Source organism: Labeo rohita, chromosome 17, assembly GCF_022985175.1.
Source record: "Labeo rohita strain BAU-BD-2019 chromosome 17, IGBB_LRoh.1.0, whole genome shotgun sequence".
In the NCBI taxonomy this organism is placed as follows: domain Eukaryota; kingdom Metazoa; phylum Chordata; class Actinopteri; order Cypriniformes; family Cyprinidae; genus Labeo; species Labeo rohita.
In genome coordinates, this window is record NC_066885.1 from 24952931 (window position 1) to 24975490 (window position 22560).

A 22560-nucleotide genomic window follows, 5' to 3' on the forward strand; every position below is an offset into this window, starting at 1 on the left:
AGACTTCAGGCCATTAGCCGCAGCACAGCGATTCACGTCTGATGTGTGACACACATAAAGTGCAGTAAACGGTAAAACAATTGCGCTACAAATTAGTGTGTTTATTGGTACATTAATAAATGTAAGATAATTTGAATACAAATGCTAGTTTATAACATTCAGCAGAACAATAACTGTTTTACACAGCTGAAAAGTCTAAATGGAGATTGCTGACACTGCCTGGAACACCAGGTCTTACATTAAAAATAAGATGGAAAGATAAAAAATGAATAGTTTTTGTTTTATGCTTGAATCTCCTCTAGATGGGGGATAGGGTCTTAGAAATGCGGTCCTGAAACTGCAGCCTCCGGTTGTGCAGGAACATACTATTGGATCTGAGGATGTGAACAGCTCCGAGTAGAACATCACATGTTGTCATCTCGAAATTACGGTAATTACCATACGGCGTGAACGCAGTATGTGCACGTTCCCCTTTCGTGAATCAGTCTAAATAAACAATATGATGTCGTTAAAGGTAAGACTAATTTAAAAAAGTAAGTAAACAACTCACACACTTAGGTATATAGCCACTTTGTTACATCAAAATAAGACTTGAAACGGCCTGAAAACATAATCAGTGAGAGTTTTTAGTGAGTAATCAGCTTGGTGACTAAGCTCTGATGACTGATGATCCCAAAAATTTAAAAATAGTTAAAAGTAACTATTAAAACGAATAGCTAAAGTTCACAAATGAAGTATAATGTTTAAATTGTTTCAGCCTTGAGTTATTATTTTAATAAATGTAAAATGCTTAAAAACACTGAGCAAACGGGGTGCGCAGATGTATGCAAATACATATTCTGACAGGCAGACAGGAATGTTCAGACCAAACATTTTATAGTCCTACGCCTTCCACAGAAGCTATAAATATATATAAATAAATTTAGGATGTGAAGAGACTTTCAACAAGCAAAACAAAAAATGTTTTTGAACCAAATCACCTACACTGCCTTTAAACCACAGTTAAAACCACACATATAACACCTCCAACACCTTGTTAAAAGTATAACTATATGGTTAGGTATTTGTATGAAAAACGGCAGTCAAAATATGTTTAGTAAATGCACAAAAGCTATCCAGCTTTTTCTTCCCTATTTTTAGCTGTACAAAACAGCTCATTTTGCTGCTTGATATTGTAAATTGGTGTGTCTTACCATGTTATTTTAATGTATTATCTTAATTATGAAAAAACTGGTTTGTAGTGCAAACAGTTTTACCGTTTACTGCACATTGTTATTTTTCTTGTTATTTCCCTATAGCGGCTAATGAACCGGAAGTCTCACCCATAGGCTTACTTCCGCATTGAAGAAAAAGGTGGATAGCTTAATCACAAAAAAATACTGTAATTATGTTCCTTTACTCCTATAATACATTCAATACATGTCTACATAATAATATAACAAAATTCGATGAATATCCCACATTTCTGCCACAATATGGTGCAGTTAGTGTTGCTACAATAAATCCATGGTAGATGATGGCGATTTGTAGATTGAAATAGAGCTGCAAAATGATTAGTCGCGATTAATCGATTCAAAATACAACTTTATATTTACATACTATGTGAGTGTACTGTGTATATGTATTATGTAAATATAAATACACACACATGTGTATATTTTAAAAAATATTTGTATGTAAATACTTATATATGTAAATATAAATATTTAACATATAAATCTAACATATTTTTCCTTAATATATACATTTGTGTGTGTGTTTTTATGTATACATAATAAATATACACACTACATTCACATTATGTAAATATAAACTTGTATTTTGAATTGATTAATCTCGACTAATCATTTTGCAGCTTTAGATTGAAATGCTGTTTGACTGTCTTTCTTTTTTTGTCAGCGCTGTTTCTTCTGGCGTTAAACTAGTTTAATTCACCGAGTTATTTATGGTGTTCTGTAAATTCAAGCACTTCACACTGGACTGGTTTACACTTTCAGCCGAGCGGACAAACGGTCCGTATGGTGCGATTCACTGAGTAGTGCTGTTTTGTTTCGCTTTTGGTACATAAACATTTTATCGAACATTTATCAAACTCTTGTTGTCGTTTCATCAAGGAAAATTCTCTCTCGATAATTATCGTTATCGTTTAATCGCCCAGCTCTACATATGCATATGGACCACAGCATAGCTTATCTTATCAGCATAGCTCACACTTCACCTACTTGTATTTTCACCTTGGTGAGCCAGCAGTGGAATCTGATGCCGGTGTGAGGTTTCGAACCTCTGATGGCTAATCAGATGTTCATTGTTAGTCAAGATGACAAATGGTTCAGTGCGGTCGTGCTGCCTGTATGTTTAGCATTCCTGTGTCTGTGTGTTTTGAGAAGCCGTATTCACGAGGTTTAGTGTGGAGGTGTCACCAATGATGAGGGTGTGCGCGATTAACTACCGGTGCAAGCGGGAACGCGGCCAAACCTCGTCGCTTTGGACTGACGTGAAAAGGAATGCCTGACACGCAACTCCTAGATCGCCAGCCTATAAAAAGCACTCAAAAGTCATCTCAGGAGAGAGTTCAGAGGCGTCCTAATATTGTTGTCAACAAGATTTACGCCCAGCAAGGAAACATTTTGTGAATTATCTGCTCAAAGAATTTTTGAGGAGTGTCATGAACGGCAATCTGTCGAAACCATCACTGCTATTTCACACATGGTTGCACAACTTGACTTTTCCAGCATGTCATGCCAGGCCATTCTCGCTGATTGATGTGTGAAAGAAAAGGATTAGCACTAGCCAAATTATTTAGATATGTAAATGAACTATAATACAAGTAATTGTTGGTCTTTTATCTCCGTTTCTCTAAGCAGACAGAGCCAAGAGCATTTTCTGCCTGGTTTGGAGTAACTCAAGTGTGACTGCAACCCACGTAGCCGATGAGCCAATACCAACAGCTGCGTTAGTCTGGTAACACCAATAGTTATGGTGCTGGTAGTTAGCAACCGCAGCTGGAGACAGCCCACTGTACTTCGCGACACTGTACTTCACGTGATCGCCCCCTTCCCTCGCCCGCTAACCTTTTCTCGGAGGCTTTTAGGGGAAATCTGCTCACTCAGTCACTGTCTTTGGATGATTGATGACACCTGTGCATGTTGAGCAATCATTTACTGTCACTGGGCTATTTTCCTTTCTCACTTTTGCGTGGGAGCAAGAGTCGGGTACTTGCCTGAGCCAAGACCAACTGCAAGATAGCGATCTTAACTGTGGTGATGTATGGTCTTCTATCAGGGAAGATATCAGACTATTATGAATGCACACTGAAGAACTGTTGCCTGGAGTACATGTGCTATTGCTTCTGTTGACTGTTCTTATCTTAATCTTAACTTTTCTAGGAACATTACCTAGTTAGGCGACAAAAGATTAATGTTTGAGGTAACTCGTAATACAGAAATGCTGATGTATTAAAACGTGTGCTGGGGGGACCTCTAGTCATCCAGAAGTCAGATTAGTTTATATAGATTTTTCTCCTTTTTTTTTCTTTTCTTTTCTTTTCTTTTTTTTTAAGTTTTGGTATTTTCAGCGACAGTGTTTTTATTTGTGTGCCTTAGTTGTTAGAAAGTTTGAACGGTAAATCGCTCTTAAAAGTTGTGTATTTCCATTTAAAGCACCACTGCAATACACCTTCAGATTAGATTTTTTAGGCTGTTTTTGTGTAATATATAAATATATGTAACTAGAATTATTTGCAATCACAGAAATAAATTACATTTTATAATAATATATTAAAAAATAAAACAGTGTAATAATATTTCACAACATGACTATCTTCAAACATCTTTATGATATATATTCCACAAATATCAATAAATAAATTATATATATATATATATACATATACATATATATACATACACACACACACATATATATATATATATATATATATATATATATATGTTATTTTTTAGGGCTGTCAGTTGATTTACAATTTTTAATCTAATTAATTACATGATGTGTTAATTAATCTAATTAATCGCGAACTAAATTTGAATGTGAAAATACCCACAAAAATGATTTAAAGCTGTTTTTGTGTTAAATGAGAAAGTATCAAGTAGGCGTTGCAAATTGTAGCTTTAGAAAGAAATATTTAATTTGATTCAACATAAAAATTTATTATACATAAACATCTTGCATTTTAGGGCATAACTGCATTTATGGAGTTGTTGCCCTGCATCATATTTGTCAACAGTCAACTGTATGAAATATAATATGGTGTACAGTTCTGGGGACGCGGCCAGCGCGTTAACTGCGATAAAATATTTTAAACGTTCACACAGTATATAAATATAAACTTGTATTTTGAATTGATTAATCGCGACTAATTGTTTTACAACTCTAGATTGAAATGCCGTTTGACTGTATTGTTGCGCACAGTCTTTCTTTTGTTTGTTTCTTCACACAGGATCTCACAGCGCTGTTTAGTGGTCGCGTGTCCACCACTAAACCAAAACCACTGTCCAAAATATTTTAAACGTGTTATTTTTCATAACTAATTAGTTAACTGACAGGCCTAATATATTTGTTTAAGTAAACTATAACAATGCACTGTAAATAAGTGTAATTTTAACTGTAAAATAAAAAAACTGTAAAACAAAACTGTTAATAAGTTAACAGTAAGTTCCCATACTATATACAGGGAAAAACTGTAAAAGATTTAACCAAACTGTGTTTCCCAGAATTGCATGACACATCACATTTAAAGGTATTTTGTTTAAATAATCATGTTTTCTTAATAGTTTTTGTTATCAGTTATGTACATTAGGGTTTTATGTTATATCTTCTGTTGTTTAATGAATATAGCATTATTTAAATGTTGTGTGTTACTATGATGGTGTTTTGTGTTTGCATGAATGACTTTGTGCAGCTTCTGCATATTAGCTTGTGGAAAAGCTGCTTGGGATGAACTTCTTTATGTGGCTTTCTCTTTTACCACCTGCATTATGGTGGTTGTCAGCATATTTTAAAGGTAGGAAACAGATTTTAGCAGTGTGCATTGTTAAATTTACTGGTTTAAATTCAAAATTTCTTGTTTGTAAATTACAGTTTTATACTGTACAATGTTCTGTTAATGTTTTTTTTTTTTTTGTTTATAATATTATTATGGCAACCACACCTGCCAGTTTATTTTATAAAAACTAAAAAAAAAAAAAAAAAACAGTTAAACAATTTAATGTAAAATTTTATTGTATTCCTTTTTTTTTTTTGTAAAAACCAAAACAAAATATTTTTTCATATATATGAAATATATTTCAGGATATTACTCACCTGGATTTCCTAGTGTGGAAAACCTTACATCAAAATTTCCATCTATGTTACATCTTTTACATGTTTAAGAGTTTGTCATTAAAACAGATAATGTCACTAATGAGAAACACACAAACACGTATTGATTTCTTTGTTGCGGAGTGCGGTTTGTGAAAGCGTCTTGAGGGCAATCGCCTCTCCTTCTCAGTCTGTTGCAGTGTGAGTGTGAGGCTGTTCTCTCGCATGTAACTGCGGGTGTAGATGCCGCAGATGACAGAAACTGTCAGTGCTATTGTGACTCAGAGACAAAAGACATGCCAAATAATGGAACTCAATGATATGTCACTCACTGAGGCGGAACTAAGCCTAAAACACCAACCAGATGGCAGGTCAATTTCTGCCTGCACTTTGACTAAATGACAATATTGCAGAGAAAGAGACTTTCTATTTCTCCACTTTCTCCACTCTCTGCTCCACTTAAGAGACGTGATCAAACAGTAGCATGTGCTGACAGCTGCAGAGTCCCATAGTTCAACTGAACTTTTGGAAGCTTACAGAGATTTTTTGATCAGAAGGGTGCAGGCGCTTGATCGTGTTTGATTAAGCTCTTCTTGGTGAATTATCTGTGACAGTTGATCGGTTGTAAAATAAAGTTGTTGTGGAACAACAAACTTAGATGTTGCTGCCAGCAGCTGCTCATATTGCTTCTGTGGTTGTCATTTGCATTGCTATTTTTGGTAGATACTGGAGCTGATAAACGGAAACCGATGCGATGGTCCAACACGGAAGTGCTGTGAAAAAACATGGCTCATGTTTTCCAACCAATTGAATTCAGTAAATATAACTCAATCGTGATGCCATGCCTGACCTAAGATCTGATATGGTGTCCATATCGTGTCCTTTGCATCTGCATAGGGAATGTCTTTAATCTTGACATGCTCATCATATGAGTTTGTTCGTTTGTACTCAGCTGTCAAGGAAAACATGCAAATAGTGCAAGCATGCTATTTTCTAACACCTCCACACATGGCAGAGCTGTCTTATTCTGTTCTATACACCACTGACAACGATTTTGTTGGGTAAACAACATCACTGAACCTTGCAATGAGGCATAAACATGAAAGTAAAAACTGCTGAGTTGAACTTTGTTGACCAATCATGGGTATCGATTCACCAGTGTTATTTTAGTACTATTATAATATTTGTTTAGTGTTTTTTTATATATATATTGTCAGATTTCATTTCAATTTTAGTTTGCTTCTTTCTATTTTCATTTCTATTTAGTTCTAGTCATTTTAAAAAAATATTTTCAAAAACGTTTTTAAAATCATAGTTGAAAGGATAGTGCACCTAAAAATGAAAATTCTGTCATTAATTGCTAACCCTTATGTCATTCCAAACCCGTACAACCTTCGTTCATTTTCAGAACACAAATTAAGACATTTTTGATTAATTCCAAGAGCTTTCTGACCCTGCATAGACAGCAACGCAACTGACATGTTTAAGAGCCAGAAAGGTAGTAAGGACATTGTTAAAATAGTCCATGTGACATCAGTGGTTCAACCTTAATGTTATGAATGCTACAAGAATTGTATTATAATACGCATACATTGTGGTACTGTCGTGAACATGCATCGAAGACTGTCACAAAAAGAATAAACTGTTGAATAAAGTCATTATTTTTGTTTTCTTTGTGCACAAAAAGTATTCTCGTAGCTTCATAAAATTAAACCATGTAAATAATAATAATCATAATAAACTATGTAATAAGCCTTTAACTGCCTTTATAGCCTAATAAGTGCTCAAGCGTGCACACACAAAAAAAGCTTGCTACAGCACCCCAGCATATATAATAATTATGAATGTGTCAGGGAGTAACAGCAAGGAGACTGCGTTAATGTTTTAATAAATTGTTGATAAACCAGTGCTTTTTTTTGTTTTCGGCTTAAGAGATGAAATCGGTGACACTGACTCGTCATCTCTGCAGTAGTAATGCGCCTGTGTGCGTGTTTTATATGGATTAAGAATATTTCTTTTCTATTTAAATTAATTCATTTAAAAGTAGACATTTCACTCTCTATAGCCTATATTTTTCATGTCTGTAAGACAAGTATTCACAGAGTTTTGAAGTTTCGCTCTCAAGTTCACAGAGACCAAGACAGCAGAAAGTGCATCTTGTTTGCTTTCATTATTTTACAAAAGCACAATGTTTCGTTGTTATTGTGAGTGCACACAAATAAATGTAGAGTCTTTACAGATTCGAAGGATGTATTACTTTTATCTGTATGACCAAAAATGACGGAGTATTTTAAGAGCAAGTGAGCGCACCAGTGCCTCCATCTGTTATGCAGTGAGCGCACTACTATTCATCTTCCACACTCCGCACAGACACTTCAATAGCGCACATTTTTCTAGGCTAACATTACATTGAGCAGCCATGTAAAGTTGCTACTACTTACATATTTCAGATGAAAAGCCATATTTGAGGTTGATGAATGATAGGTGAGCATTTGAATGTCCTGCCTGATGTACTGTATTACCACATAGACTAGCTGTTAATAATCTGTCCATCACTGACTGTGTGACTTCACCACTTCCGGTCGTTTTTTTTTTTCTGCGATTAAGTGACTAATAAAATTTTTGTACATATATTTTATATACACATATATGACTTATATATATATATATATATATATATATATATATATATACATATATACATTTAATTTTTCCAGCTTAACAGCATTAAAAATATTTATGCAGTTAACAGAGGGGTGGAGCTAGCGTTGGCCATCCCACTCACTGCTGCTTCTGTTTCTGTTTTTTTTTCCTGACAAGAAGTGGATTTATTTAGTTGCAGCATGTCTTCAGTAGATCAACAATCACTGAGGTTAGATGAGATGTTGTCTGGCCATAAAACAAATTTACCTGTCCTGTCAGCCGTAATACTGTGCTCGTAGCATGCACGCTTCAGCTGCATGCACAAATGGGGCGGTGTGGTTAGTTTTTAGTGTTTGATAACTTTACTCAATTTCTGTACTTCTGTACTCAATTTTCTACTTGCTGAAGGGCACAGGTAAATAATGGGTTTATGTGAAGATTCACTTAAATTAAGTTATTTTTTTAAGTCTAATAAATGTAAAAATGGATAGCTCTCAATTATACTGTACTGTTGAATGGCTATAGTCAATGGTTGAATATTAGAAAAAAAAGATACATTTCCGAGAGACATTAGTAATATTGGTATCAGTGATGCTCGCCCTCATTCATAAAATATGATTTATATTATGGTAGATGGTTATGTTATCATTATACCTGTTAGTAAAAACTAGTATAGTATAGTTTTAGTAGTTAGTATAATCTGTAAAACCTAAAACGTTGCAACCATATTTTTTCTGGTGAGGGCCTTTTTGCCTTTTTTTTTTTTTCTGAATTGTATGGAAATCTACCATATTTGAGTATATAGAATATATTATATACACACTACACGTATATACAGTATACACTGCCAGTCAACTGTTAACTATTTATATGCTTCAAAATTTATTCCTAATTTATTCCCTTGACTGCAAAACTGAATTTTCAGCAGCCATTACTCCAGAATTAAGTGTCAGATGATCCTTCAGAAAGCATTCTGATTAAATCATGTAATTTGGTGCGCAATTATTAATAAGGGTTCTTCTTATTCTTATTATTGTCATTATCAATGTTGAACAGTTTTTAGAAAAATCAATATTTTTACCCAGCCCTATTGTCTAGTATACAAAAATGATCTTGTTCCCATCCATGGCTAAACTTTACAGAGCTCGGGACAACTGTTTAATGGGTGGATCATCTCTCCCCTGGGTCCAATGAGCAGGATGTACCGAACCGGGCCCCTTAACGACAGCCCTGTTCCCATCGTGGTTCCCATTTCCATCAATAATTTCCTGGCCAACATCATCACCAATTCTTCATATAGTGTGGCTGAAGCTCAGAGGCTTTCTTATTTCAAGAGCACAGCTTGCATCCACTTAAGGCGTTTTAATTACTTGCTAGTGTTGTGTAGGGAAAGTCTTGCTTTCCCTTTCAGTCCCTCCATCTTTTGCCCCCCTCTCTTTGTCTTTTTCCTGCTCACTTAAATCCACCCATATGGAACATGCCAACGATGGCTGTGGTTTATTCTTTGGCCCTCTCACCTTGTTTGTGCATTTTCCCCTCTTTGGAAGCTCTTAGACGATAACTCTCAAGTGTTGTTGCTTAACTAGGGTGTTCTTTTCTTTTCCGCCAAACGTGGAGTTCATTAGACTCAAATGAGTGACAGGCTTTCTCAACTACTCACTGCTTCCTACCTTTGATCCTCTACGAGCCCCACTTGTACAGTTCAGAGCAGCAACAGGGTTCACACGGATTCAGGCTTCCTCCACATTTACCTCAACAGTGACCGTGATTTTGCCAAGCAGCATGTGTTTTGGGATCAAAAAAACCTTTTGGTCCTGAAACAACATTCCTGTCAACACAAACACAGTCCTGCAGGTTTGGTGAATTATCTGGGTTCATTACAAGTTAAGCTCACTCAAAAGTGCTTCTGGCATAATGTTGATTACCACAGAAAATAATTTTGACTAGTCCCTCGATTTCATTTAAAATAAGTGTGACGCACTTATGATGCACCATTTTTGAAGAATTTAAAAGCAGAAATGAGATGCCTGTTTTTAACGCACCTACGTTAATTTTCATTTCAATGTTCTCATTTTTTACAGCCATTTTAGGGTTTAAGGCATTTAAGAGAACAGAAGTAAAAAAGTAGAAGCAAAGAAGCAAGGTTTTTAACAGCAGAAAATATTTAGCTTTTATTTATTATTTTATTTTTGTAGAAGAAGCAAAGTTTTGAACAACAGAATATATATATATATCTTAGTAATATACATATATATATATAAGATATATAAGATATATATAAATATCACGGGTATATTTGTAGCAATATCCAAAAATACATTGTATGGGTCAAAATTATCAATATTTCTTTTATGCCAAAAATCATTAGGATATTAAGTAAAGATCATGTTCCATGAAGACATTTTGTAAATTTCCTACCATAAATATATTAAAACTTAATTTTTGATTAGTAATATGCATTGCTAAGAACTTTATTTGGACAACTTTAAAGGCCAGGTGATGTATAAATCTGTTTTAAAAAAAATTATCCTTATGACTGGTTTTGTGGTCCAGGGTCATATATATGTATGCTTGATATATATTTATACATTAATTTATGTGTTGCATTTCTAACAGATTATCTGTTTGTCTATAGAGTGTTTTCACTATGCATCATCAATTGGCCATAATAAAACTTGCATATTTTGCTGATTACTGCTGCTAAAAATGGTCAATTGTTGTCATGTTTTGGGCTGTACTCAGTTGGACCGGGAAAAACATTTGGAGTATTATAGACTGCCAAAAGTTATAACAAATCAAGGAGAAGAGTGCAAAAAATGTCTGAGGAACAAAAGGTGTTTGTGGTTGGCCAAACTGAACCAGGATTTCCAGGAAAAGAATCTTAACAACATTCGCAATGCCATAGAAGAACCATTTTTGGTTTCACAAAGAACCATTCAGTCAAAAGTTCTTTAAAGAACAATCTCTGTCATACCTTTTTATAATCTAAAGAACCTTCTTTCACCACAAATAACCTTTTGTGAAACAGAAAGGTTCTTCAGATGTTAAAGGTTCTTCATGGAACAAAAAAACAAAAGACAAAAAAAAGGTTCTTCTGTGGCATTGTGAAGCACCTTTATTTTTAAGAGCGTAGGTGAAATATTGAGCTCATATCTTAATTAATACTGCTTGTATGTATCTTTACCACCATTCATTTTAGTTTGTCAAAATATTGTGCCCTTTCCTGCTTACTAAGTAGTTTTCTTTCTACATATTCAGAGGTTCATTGACTGTGCAATCCATGCTATTGTTGACATCAGAGTATCGCCAATATGGTGACCAAATTATGACGTAAGTGCAAACCCGCTATAACACCTAAAAATTTCAAACATGGCTTCGTATAGAATTCAAAGTTTGTCTACACAGACCTACCAGTTTTATTTTTTTTTTTAAAAACTGACTTATTGCCTTTATACAGTATGAATTTATTTGCATTTTAGTGCATTTGAACTGCAATTTTGCATCGTTTCCTACCTCAAAAAGTGAATAAAATCCTAAATACTCCATTCAGCTCTGAACAATAAACTTCCACGAAAATCTAAGGTAAATAAGGGGTTGATGATAGTGTTGTTCCAGGAGCATGTCCTATTGGACAAAATGAATTCACTGCAATGAAAATGTTTATCAAGTGCTATGGCATTTTAAAAAGACATAACCCTTAATATGACTTTACCGCTCCACCTCAGCGTCAAGTATGGATGGGTCTATTCCTCCAGCTGTCTCGCTGCTAAGATGACTCTCCCAGGCCTCCTTCTCTTTTATTTCCTTAGGATGGATAGAGTGCTGAAATGGAAAACATGTGTCTCCTGAGTGCGTAACATTATTTTCCCCTGCGATGGCCTGGCAGCCGTGATTAATTAATGATAAACGTTACAACGTTATATCGCCTTGGGCGACAAGGAGACTATGACATACCTAATTTGCCTCATTTTCGTCTCACTGATGCATCTTCCACAAGTTCATGTCAGCCTTGAAATGAACACCGCATGCAAGGATTTGTTTATGAATATGCCACATCCACCGTTCAAAAGACGCACGTTACATGCAAAAAGCCGACGCGAACCTGTTTGTATCACCTTTTGCGAAGTCATAATGGTGGACTGCAATTCCTCTTTGGAATTTCGCTTGATTATTACTTTCCTGGAAAATCCCCAAGGAGGCAATGTCTTGTTTATGGACAATACATTTAATGGAAGAAATTAGAATAGGAGCATATTTCTCAGCAGCTGTGTACACATAGAGGAATCCGCGAAGGAAGCCATTAAAGTAAACGCCAGAACGGAGCTGAGAATTGCGACGCAGATGCACAATTGTGCGAAAGAGCCTCATTGCGGTGTGCTGCGCTCATCTAACACCCCCTCGTTCGGTTTGTTTACGGCTACCTTGAACACAAAAACGTGTTCTGTGAACTGTTTAGTGCAAAACAGATAGCGAATTGAGCTGTTAACTATTTACATAACTTGTAGCCCAACGCAGATACGGTTTCAGCTGTTGTTCACCGTCTCCACTCACTGGAACCCGATCTGTGTGGTAACAACATCTGAAGCGTTCGGCGTGTTTTGCAGTGTGAAATCACCATTATCCAGCATGTTAAACAGCCCTCACCCCTTCTGTCATGGCTCGAGTGCATATGAACTGGAATCCTGGCGTTAGCAAGGCCATTACGGCAGCCTCTCTGTGGGCCGGTCCAGATAAAATAGGATTCGAAAATACTTTGGGATTTTACGTCCATCAGCACATTGGAAGTGAATAAAATGGATGATGGTAATGACTTGCAGGCCAGGCGAGCGCAGCGTCCCACATCTCTGCATGGAGGCCATTTTGTTGCCAGATCCCTTACCGCACGCTTGTCAGTTGCAGTGGAGTGGCAAGGAGGCAAAAACAAGATCAGAGTGACGAAGGTGGCTGCTGGCCAAGCGGCTCCTGTCGGATGTGAGTTCAGGGGACTGTTACGTAGGGATTTTTGAGGGGAAAACCCTCCTGCATATACAGCAGACAAGCACAAAAGCACTCAGACAGACTGTGAATGGAGTCGCACACAACATCTGTGACTTTTTATTTGTATTTACAAATATGTGGATCGTAGTGTATAATACATCATCATTTTAACACAGTGAAATGTTTGTGGATTAGGTCGAACGTTTCACTCTCGAGAGACTTTGTGTTTGGCAGGATCCTGATTCTGTGTTTGTATGCAGTGAAGCTGTGTTTGCGATGATTGTGCTGTTCAATTCACTGCACACTGCAAAAAGGCTTGAATGGTCTTGAATGAATACTGAAATATTACTTAAAAAGCTCCGTGAAATATGACAAGAGTGAGTGAAAGAGAAGGAAAGAAAGCTTGGCATTTGGTAATGACAGCTTAATGGCCTGTGAGCGAATAATAACATGTTCGGTTGTGCTCGTGTCCCATTTTAATGACTGATTTATGTCTGTTTTAACAGGGCAGATACATAATTACTTATGATTGTTGTCCTTTGTAGGTCTTGTGGAGATTTGCTTGATGCACCCGTTGGATGTTGTGAAGACCAGGTAAAATTTAATTTATCATGTAATTTGCTTTCGTTCCTTTCTGTTGTTAATTCAGGGCTAGGCATTTTCTTCCTCTCGTGGCGGTAGTGGAATATTTCTGTGGAAAATGAAATGCATCATTTACTTATTCTCCCTCAATGTTTAGGTAATACTTTTTAATGCTCTCAGATTGCTCACATACTTACCTCATTATTTCACTTAATTATATCCCTTGTTTTGATGCCTGTGGTTCTAAACAAGAAAGACTATATTTGGATATATATGAGTTGGGAACCAAGGCTGAATTAACAAAACGGCAGCCTTTTTTTTGTCGTTTTTTTTTTTTTTTTTTTTTTTTTTTTTTTTTAACGTTAACGGCTCTTGCACGTGTTCTTCCAACAATGCAGATGAAACACCAACTGAAATATTGACATTTCCTTAACCCTATAGAGAGCCAACTGCATCAGTAGAGGACTCTGAATTATTAACATGATTTTAAAAAAAAAACATAAAAAAAAACAAACATGAAAAACATAAACCTATTTTACACAATCTCTTACATGCCTTTGCCCTTTGATTAATTGTTCATTTTTAGTAAGTAAAAGGCCTTCTAAGTCTATAAAATTGTGGTACACGTGTCTTTTTGTACTGAAAGCAAAGTATTTTTATAAAGACAATGTAAGGATAACTTTTATATTGTTAGTCATAGCTTTTAGTAAAAGATTTTTTCGAGACATTTACTGGACTGAAGAAACTTAGGTTTACTTGGTTATCCATAGAAAATGTTTGGAGAAAATAATGAAAAAAAAAAAAAACCCACAAAAGACAGCAAAAGAAAAATAAAATAATTAAAATGTAATTATCAAGTATGATACAACAATAAACTTAACTTTATTATATAATAAAAAAAAAAACATGCAAACTTTAAAAAGTTATACATTTTTAAATGTTTTGTCTAAAATTTCAATAAACTGTTCCAAGGAGATTTTTACCTCATTCTAACATTTTTAATTATTTTATTATTTAAATTAGCTCATCATTTGGCAGTTGAATTCCATTTTTCCTGCAAAGACTTAGTCTTTATTAATTAATTAATTAATTTATTTATTTATAATAATAATAATAATAATAAAACATCTTTGAAAAGTAATTTAAAAATGACCATATTCTGACATTTTTAATTAATTAGTAATGTAAATTAGCTTGTTCAATTTGGCAGCTGAATTGCATTTTTCCTCAAAATAATTAGTCTTATTTAATTATTTATTTATTATTGATACTAGAACTTCTATTAAAAGTCATTTAAAAATTTCCCTATTGTAACATTTTTAATTACTTTTTTATTTCAGTTGGCGCATTATTTGGCAATTGAATTTCATTTTTCCTCAAAATAATTAAAGTTATTAGTCTTTAGTCTTTAGTTTATTATTAGTAGTAGTAGTAGTAGTAGTAGTAGTATTAATACTAAAACATCTCTGAAAAGTCATTTAAAAATGACCCTATTCTAGCATTTTAAATTATTTAAATTAACTCATTATATAGCAATTGAATTGCATTTTTCCTCCAAATAATTACTCTTTATTTAGTTTCATTATTAATAATAATAATTATACTAAAACATCTATAAAAAGTCATTTAAAATTACCCAACTCTTACACTTTTAATTTATTATTTAAATTAGCTCATTGAAAACGGAATCATTACCAGCAACTAGAACTGTTCGATTATTTACAGTTCTCATTAGTAATACCAATCAATTCTGAATCTTTTGGGAGGCAATAGCTCTTTCCCTCAGTGGTGCGAGAAAGAAGGAATGTTGAAGAGAGGGAAAGAGAAAATGAATCAGGGCCCTCACACTGGAGTCGCTCAGTATGGAGTAAACAGGTTGTGGGCCGGTACTAAACCTTTACAGCTTCTGGGTGCCCTGCCAAGACCTCTGCCTCTGTGACTAACACCCCTCACACATACGCTATGAAGTTTCACATTTTCCGCAACCGTTTTCTGGTAAATAAACTTTTTGAGATGATAATTAGGTATTTGTGCTTTGAAGAGGAAGTGTGGATGTCAAGGTGGCTTGTTTGTGTTTCTTTGTGTCTATTTGCATGAGTTTGTTTGCAGCAGTGTTTCTGTGTGTACACTTGTGTGAAGTGACATTCGATACTCTAGAGTCCTGTAGAGTGATTTAGGATCTGGTGCTGCTGGTTGAGGGTTTATTACAGGTAAGGCCAAAGTTAGGCCGCTCTCTCCTCACACAGGGTCAGGGTTAAAAGTGCACTCTCTATTTTCTTTGTAATGCGCTTCCTCAAGAAGTGATAAAAGCTCTGTGTAAAGAGCGCCAGTTTTATTTATTTGTTTTCTGTGGGTTTCTCTGTTAGTGTGAGCATCCAGTCAACTGCAGAACGCATGTGAATGTGGCTCGCATATGTGCCAATCAGACAGCTGCTCTATCTGTCTATCTGTCTATCTATCTATCTATCTATCTATCTATCTATCTATCTATCTATCTATCTATCTGTCTATCTGTCTGTCTGTCTGTCTGTCTCTGTGTCTGTCTGTCTGTCTGTCGTTCTATCTATCTATCTATCTATCTATCTATCTATCTATCTGTCTATCTGTCTGTCTCTGTGTCTGTCTGTCTGTCTGTCTGTCTGTCTCTGTGTCTGTCTGTCGTTCTATCTATCTATCTATCTATCTATCTATCTGTCTATCTGTCTATCTGTCTGTCTTCTGTCTCTGTGTCTGTGTCTGTCTGTCTGTCTGTCATTCTATCCATCCATCTATCTATCTATCTATATGTCTGTCTGTCTGTCTGTCTGTCGTTCTATCTATCTATCTATCTGTCTATCTGTCTGTCTCTGTCTGTCTGTCTGTCGTTCTATCTATCTATCTATCTATCTATCTATCTGTCTATCTGTCTATCTGTCTGTCTTCTGTCTCTGTGTCTGTGTCTGTGTCTGTCTGTCTGTCTGTCATTCTATCTATCTATCTATCTGTCTATCTGTCTGTCTTCTGTCTCTGTGTCTGTGTCTGTGTCTGTCTGTCTGTCTGTCATTCTATCCATCCATCTATCTATCTATCTATATGTCTGTCTATCTGTCTGTGTATCTATCTATCTGTCTCTGTGTCTGTCTATCTATCTATCTATCTGTCTATCTGTATGTCTATCTGTCTGTCTCTGTGTCTGTCTGTCGTTCTATCATCTATCTATCTATCGTTCTGTCTGTCGTTCTGTTGTTCTATCATTCTATCAATCAATCGTTCTGTTGTTCTATCTATCTATCTATCTATCTATCTATCTATCTATCTATCTATCTATCTATCTATCTATCTATCTATCTATCTATCTATCTGCCTATCTATCTATCTATCTATCTATCTATCGTTCTATCGTTCTATTGGTCATTCTATCTGTTGTTCTATCTATATGTTACTGTCATTCTATCTATTATTCTATCGTTCTATCTGTTTGTACTTCTGTATGTACTTATATCTATGGTTCTATCTATATATTTTTGTAACGCTTTTATCGTTCTGTCTATTGTTCTTTCATTCTATCATTCAATCTATCATTGTGCTGTTCTCATTTTACTCTTTGAGTAGAATACTCATCCATCCATCCATCCATCCATCCATCATTCTCCCTATAATTCTATCTGTCGTTCTATGTATCGTTCTATCTATCGTTCTGTCATTTTCTGTCTGTTTGTTGTTCTATCATCCATCCATCCATCCTTCTATCATTCTCCTTTTCATTCTGTCTGTCACTCTGTGTATCTTTCTATCCATCATTTTATCTATTACTCTATCTGTCTATCTATCGTTCTGTCTATCGTTCTATCATTCTATCTATCTTTCAATCATTGTATTATTCTGTCTTTCTATTATTCTATCATTCTATTGCTCTCTCTGTCATTCTATCTGTTGTTCTGTTTCTTTCTATTTGTCATTCCATCTATCGTTCTATCTATCTTTCAGTCGTTTTATCGTTTTATCATTCTATCGTTCTATCATTCTGTCGTTCTATCGCTCTATCATTCTATCTGTCGTTCTATGTATCTTTCTATTTGTCATTTCATCTATCATTCTTTCGTTCTATCTATCGTTTAATCGTTCTGTCATTTTGTTATCAATGATTTTGTCATTCTATCTTTCTGTCATTGTCTTTTTGTTGTTCTATCATCTATCCGTACATCTATCTATCTATCTATCTATCTATCTATTTATGGTATATATACCTATATATACATTGTTCTAATGCTCTATCGTTCTACAGTATCTATCATTCTATCATTTATATCTATCTATCTATCTATCATTCTGTCATTCTATCATTCTGTCTATCATTCTGTTAATCTGTCTGTATTCATCTATCTCACTGTCAAAGTGGGTAGCAAATAAACATTCAACTTTTAAACAGCGATTTGTAGTGATCAGTGTTGGGGAGTAACTAGTTACATGTAACGGAATTATGTAATTCAATTACAAAATAAATGTAATTGTAATTAGTTACAGTTACTGAGAAAAAATGTGTAATTAAATTACAGTTACTTTTGAAAAATGCCAGTGATTACAAAGGGGATTACATCTGAATTTTTTCACACACCCACCCCCACTTACAGATTTAATTGACTTCTTTCATAAATTTCATTGACTGCTCAAAAATGAGACACGAATGTCTCAGGAGTTTAGGACACAGAATAGGACACATGCTTATTCGATAACTATTTGGGTTTATGCATAAACTTTATTTTTTAAGATTGTTTTTTCCAAGGCATTGTTAGATGCTAGTGTTTTCTGTCATAACTATGCAAACATTTGATTTCAAACCCAGTATCATAGCCATTAAACTGTTATGACATATAGCGCAACTGCGCTCACGGTGACCCGAGTTCGATTCCCGTCTTGAGGTCCTTTACTGATCCCACTCCCCTCTCTCCTCCCAGCTCTTTCCTGTCATCTCTCTACTGTCCTATCACAATAAAAGGCATAAAAAGCCCCCCAAAAAAACAAAAAAAAAAAAAAAAAAAAAAAAGTCTGAATTTGTGGTGGCTGTGCTTTAAATTACTACACAGCTCAGACTCATTCAGGGCAACTTAAGTCGGTGCTATATGCTTGACAATTTTTCTTGGTGGAAACTTTGAGTTTGGTTAGCTAATAAAATATTAAAGCTTAATTCAATATTATGTGGACAATTTTTTTTTGTACACTGTAATTGATTGTAAGATAACTAACAAACTAGTACTACTACTTAATTATTTATGTGGTGAAATGTTGTGTAAGAAAACTGGTATGACTGCACTGTATCCCTAAAATGTCTAGTTTGAACTTGCCGTTTGCTAGCAACTGATTTCTTCAAATATTCAAATATTTCAACTCAGATCAGTGTTTCGTGTCTAATAATTTTGACACAAATCATCTAAATAATCTATCAAGCAGCTGTGTAATAAGTGAGATAATGTACATTCAGCCAGTTGTTATCGCAAAATAAAGATGTATGTTATCCCTTACTTATAATTATAATCTTAATTCAAGTCATAAAGGATTTTGAAAGTCTGACAGTAATCAGTGTTGAGTGCTACTGTAAGGTTAACTCTGCCTGGTTTAAATGTTTCAAAATGATTAACAGTTGAAAATATTAGAAATTTAGAAAAGTAATCAAAAAGTAATTAAATGTAATAAGTTACATTACTTTAATAAAGTACATTTTAAATCAAGTAACTTGTAATCTGTAACCTATTACATTTCCAAAGTAACCTTCCCAACACTGGTAGTGATGATGAGTTTGCAACAGACAGCTACTAAAATAATTTGAAGAAAATGTAACAGTCTTGTAATATTATATTATTTGTGTACCACTTTCTTCCTCCCTCTTTCCTTCTCTCTCTTGGGTTTTCAGTCACACTAAAGCAGGCTAATTGGCAGAATGAAGGGTTAGTAGAGCTGAAATCTATTAGCATAGGTCTCAGAGAGCTGCTGAAGCACAAATGCCCAGCACACCTCCTCTCTGACGCTAGCTGCAGGAATGGCTCCTATTAGTGACTGGCTGCCGCTTTAATGTCCGCTGCTCCAAATTAGATGCCAACTGGAGTGAACAGACCCCCCTCCCTTCTCGCTTTCTTCAACAAGCCGCCTTACTGGAATCAAAGGCTTTTTTCTGGGGGGAACCTGACAAAAATGTATACTTGGGAATACATATTTACCCTGTGCAAATGAGGGTGCTGGAGCCATGTAGAGGCGGAGACAGGAATTAGACGACTGAGGGGGCCGTCGATCTCAGACACACACACAAACTCACAAACAAACATCTGGAAGCAGATTAGGAGAACATTAAGAGGATGTATTTCAAGGCCATGATTGTTTGTAAGGTTAAATCAATGTTTACTTTAAAGTCTTACTACCATTTTTCATACTTGTTTATATTCAGGATCAAGCACTTCCAGCTGAACGTAAAATTATGGGTCTCTCCTCCGCTGACCGCCATAAGTCGCTGCCATATATTCAGACGAGAGCAGTCCTTCACAAATAAATGTCTCTTGGAAGAAGACAGGTCTATGTGCCACTTATATTCATTTGTGTTCAACAGTGCTCATTTCTGGGTTGGAATGTTGCCGTTTTTTCAAAGGGGGCTTGCTAGGGTGAGAGTAGGGGGTTTCGGGGGTTAGTTAGACTTCTAAGGAGACAGTGAGACTGGAGTTACAGCTTTTCATTAACCTGGAAACCACCTAGTTACATGGTTCATGGGCTGGTCTCAGCTCACTTGGAGGTAACAAAGGGTGTCAGGCGGCACTTTCGGCAGGGGGCGGCTGCTCGGGGCACCCCATCTGACTCTGATCATCATGCCGGCCGCCCTGCCGCACTCATTAGAGACCAGGAATGAGCTTGCATTGCTCTTGTTGAAGGGCTCCGGTTACGTCGCCTCACCCCACCCCAAACATGCCCTAAGCCCCTCCTACAGTCTCCAGTGTTGTTCTTTTCTGAAAGTGGGAGGAAGGTATTGAAAATAAAATTATATTACATGTTTGTTTTATTGATTTATGACTGTATACTGATGAACTGATTTGTTTGTCAACTGCTTATAAACGTAAATGGCTCTTTTGAAAAAAGTTATGTATTATTATTTATACTACCAGTCAAAAGATTTGTAATGTTTTTTAAAGAATTTCCTTTTTTTATTTATTTGATCCAAATAGCAGCAAAAATCACTAATATAATTGTGAATTATTTTTACTATTTAAAATAACTGCTTTCTATATATTTAAAAAAAAAATATTTTAAAATTTTCAGCATCTTTATTCCAGTCTTCAGTGTCACATGATCCTTCAGAAATCATTCTAATATGCTGATTTGCTGTTTGATAAACATTTATTATTATTATTATTATTATTATCAATAATATATTATATTAACATATTATCAATAGTATTAATATTATCAATTAATATTTTTATTTAAATAAATGCAAAAAAACAAAAGATAATACAAAATATTTCTATTTTAGATAAATGCTGTTCTTCTGAACTTTCTGTTCATCAAAAAAAAATTCTATTCATTCCTAAAAAAATTCTACTCTGCTGTTTCCAACATAATAATAATAATAATAATAATAATAAATGTTTTTTGAGCAGCAAATCAGAATATTATAATGATTTCTGAAGGATCATGTGACGTGAGTAATGTTGCAAAAAAAATATTTTAAATAAAATATTAAAATATAATCAAATAGAAAACAGTTATTTTAAATAGTTTTATATTTTAAAATTTTACTGTTTACTTTGGATCAAATAAATTCAGCCTTGGTGATCAGAAGAGACTTCTTTAAGAAACATTACAAATCTTACTGTTCAAAAACTTTTGACTGGTAGTGATTATATGTTTGTGTGTATATGTGTTTTTATTTTTGGTTTATTTTATATTTATATTTACTATATTTGAGTAGAGAAATTTGAGTGATTAATTTGTTGACATTAATGAGTATATTATTTACCAGTGTGTACATAAATCAATAATCAAACAAAAATGTATTACATTTATTAAATTAATTATAAACATTTTTTTATATCTTTGAAAGACATTTCTGTATAATTATAACATTATATAGTAATATAATATAATATAATAAAGTATAATATTAAATAATACACACTTTCATGTGTTATATAAAAATATAAGAAGGAAATTTTGATTGGACGACACCTTTTCAAACATTCCAAAATAAAATTTGTAAACTAAATAAAAATAAAAGTTTATTTATTTAAAAAACTAAAATGTTGCAAAAGATTCCAGTTCAAATCATTATATAATGAATATGCTGTTAATATAAATTAAATAAAACACCAGCACTGATCCTGTCATTGCGTCTGTCCATGTTGAGTGATCAACCATGTCTCTTTTGCCATCAATCTACACACGTATCTATGTTCCTCCACCACTAGTGATTTAAAAACCTTGAGATACCTCCTCAAGATACTCGCTGTGATGACACAACCTTCATCAGATCCCAGCATGCTTGAAAGTGAGCTTCACTGGGGAGGGATAGTAATGTTTGACGAGGGCAGTGACAGATGACGTCCTGTCCCCAGGACCGGTGACGCTGAGAGACGAGCCCACAAGCTGCCACCCCCGACTGGTGGCTGAACCCTGGTGCACTCCTGATGGAATCCCTCAACCAGCCCTTAAACAGCAGGGCTCAAAGCTCAGAGGACTAAGAGCCGATCCGACCCAGTAAAGCAGCACGTCGCTCAGCTGTGCTCCAGTGATCTCTTAATCCTACGCTGCCCAGGCTAACGGCTCTGATGGTGTAAACTGCACGCAGGTATCCGACTGTGGCTCTCTGTGCTAAGAAGCTGAGATTCCAATCACATCAGCGGTCGGACAGTAACTACTCACAATTCCAGTGAAAGAAGTCAGCAGAACATTGGTTGTGGCATGTTTCATTATAAAGGGGAAATCTAAAGCCAGTCCAAAATAACTCGAGGCACTACTATTTGTGGTTTAGAAAGGGAATTAAAAAGCTTTTATATTAGTGGCTTACCACTGACATATTTTGGCCAA

General features: G+C 35.0%; 1 protein-coding gene across 1 annotated transcript in view; it reads left to right on the forward strand.

The window, feature by feature from the left end:
* The window catches only part of slc25a21 (solute carrier family 25 member 21), a 123464-nt gene that overhangs the window by 65016 nt on the left and 35888 nt on the right, over nt 1-22560 (forward strand). The window contains exon 3 of the mRNA XM_051134031.1: nt 13482-13530. Coding sequence (XP_050989988.1) covers nt 13482-13530 — 49 coding nt within the window. The remainder of the gene's footprint in view (nt 1-13481; nt 13531-22560) is intronic.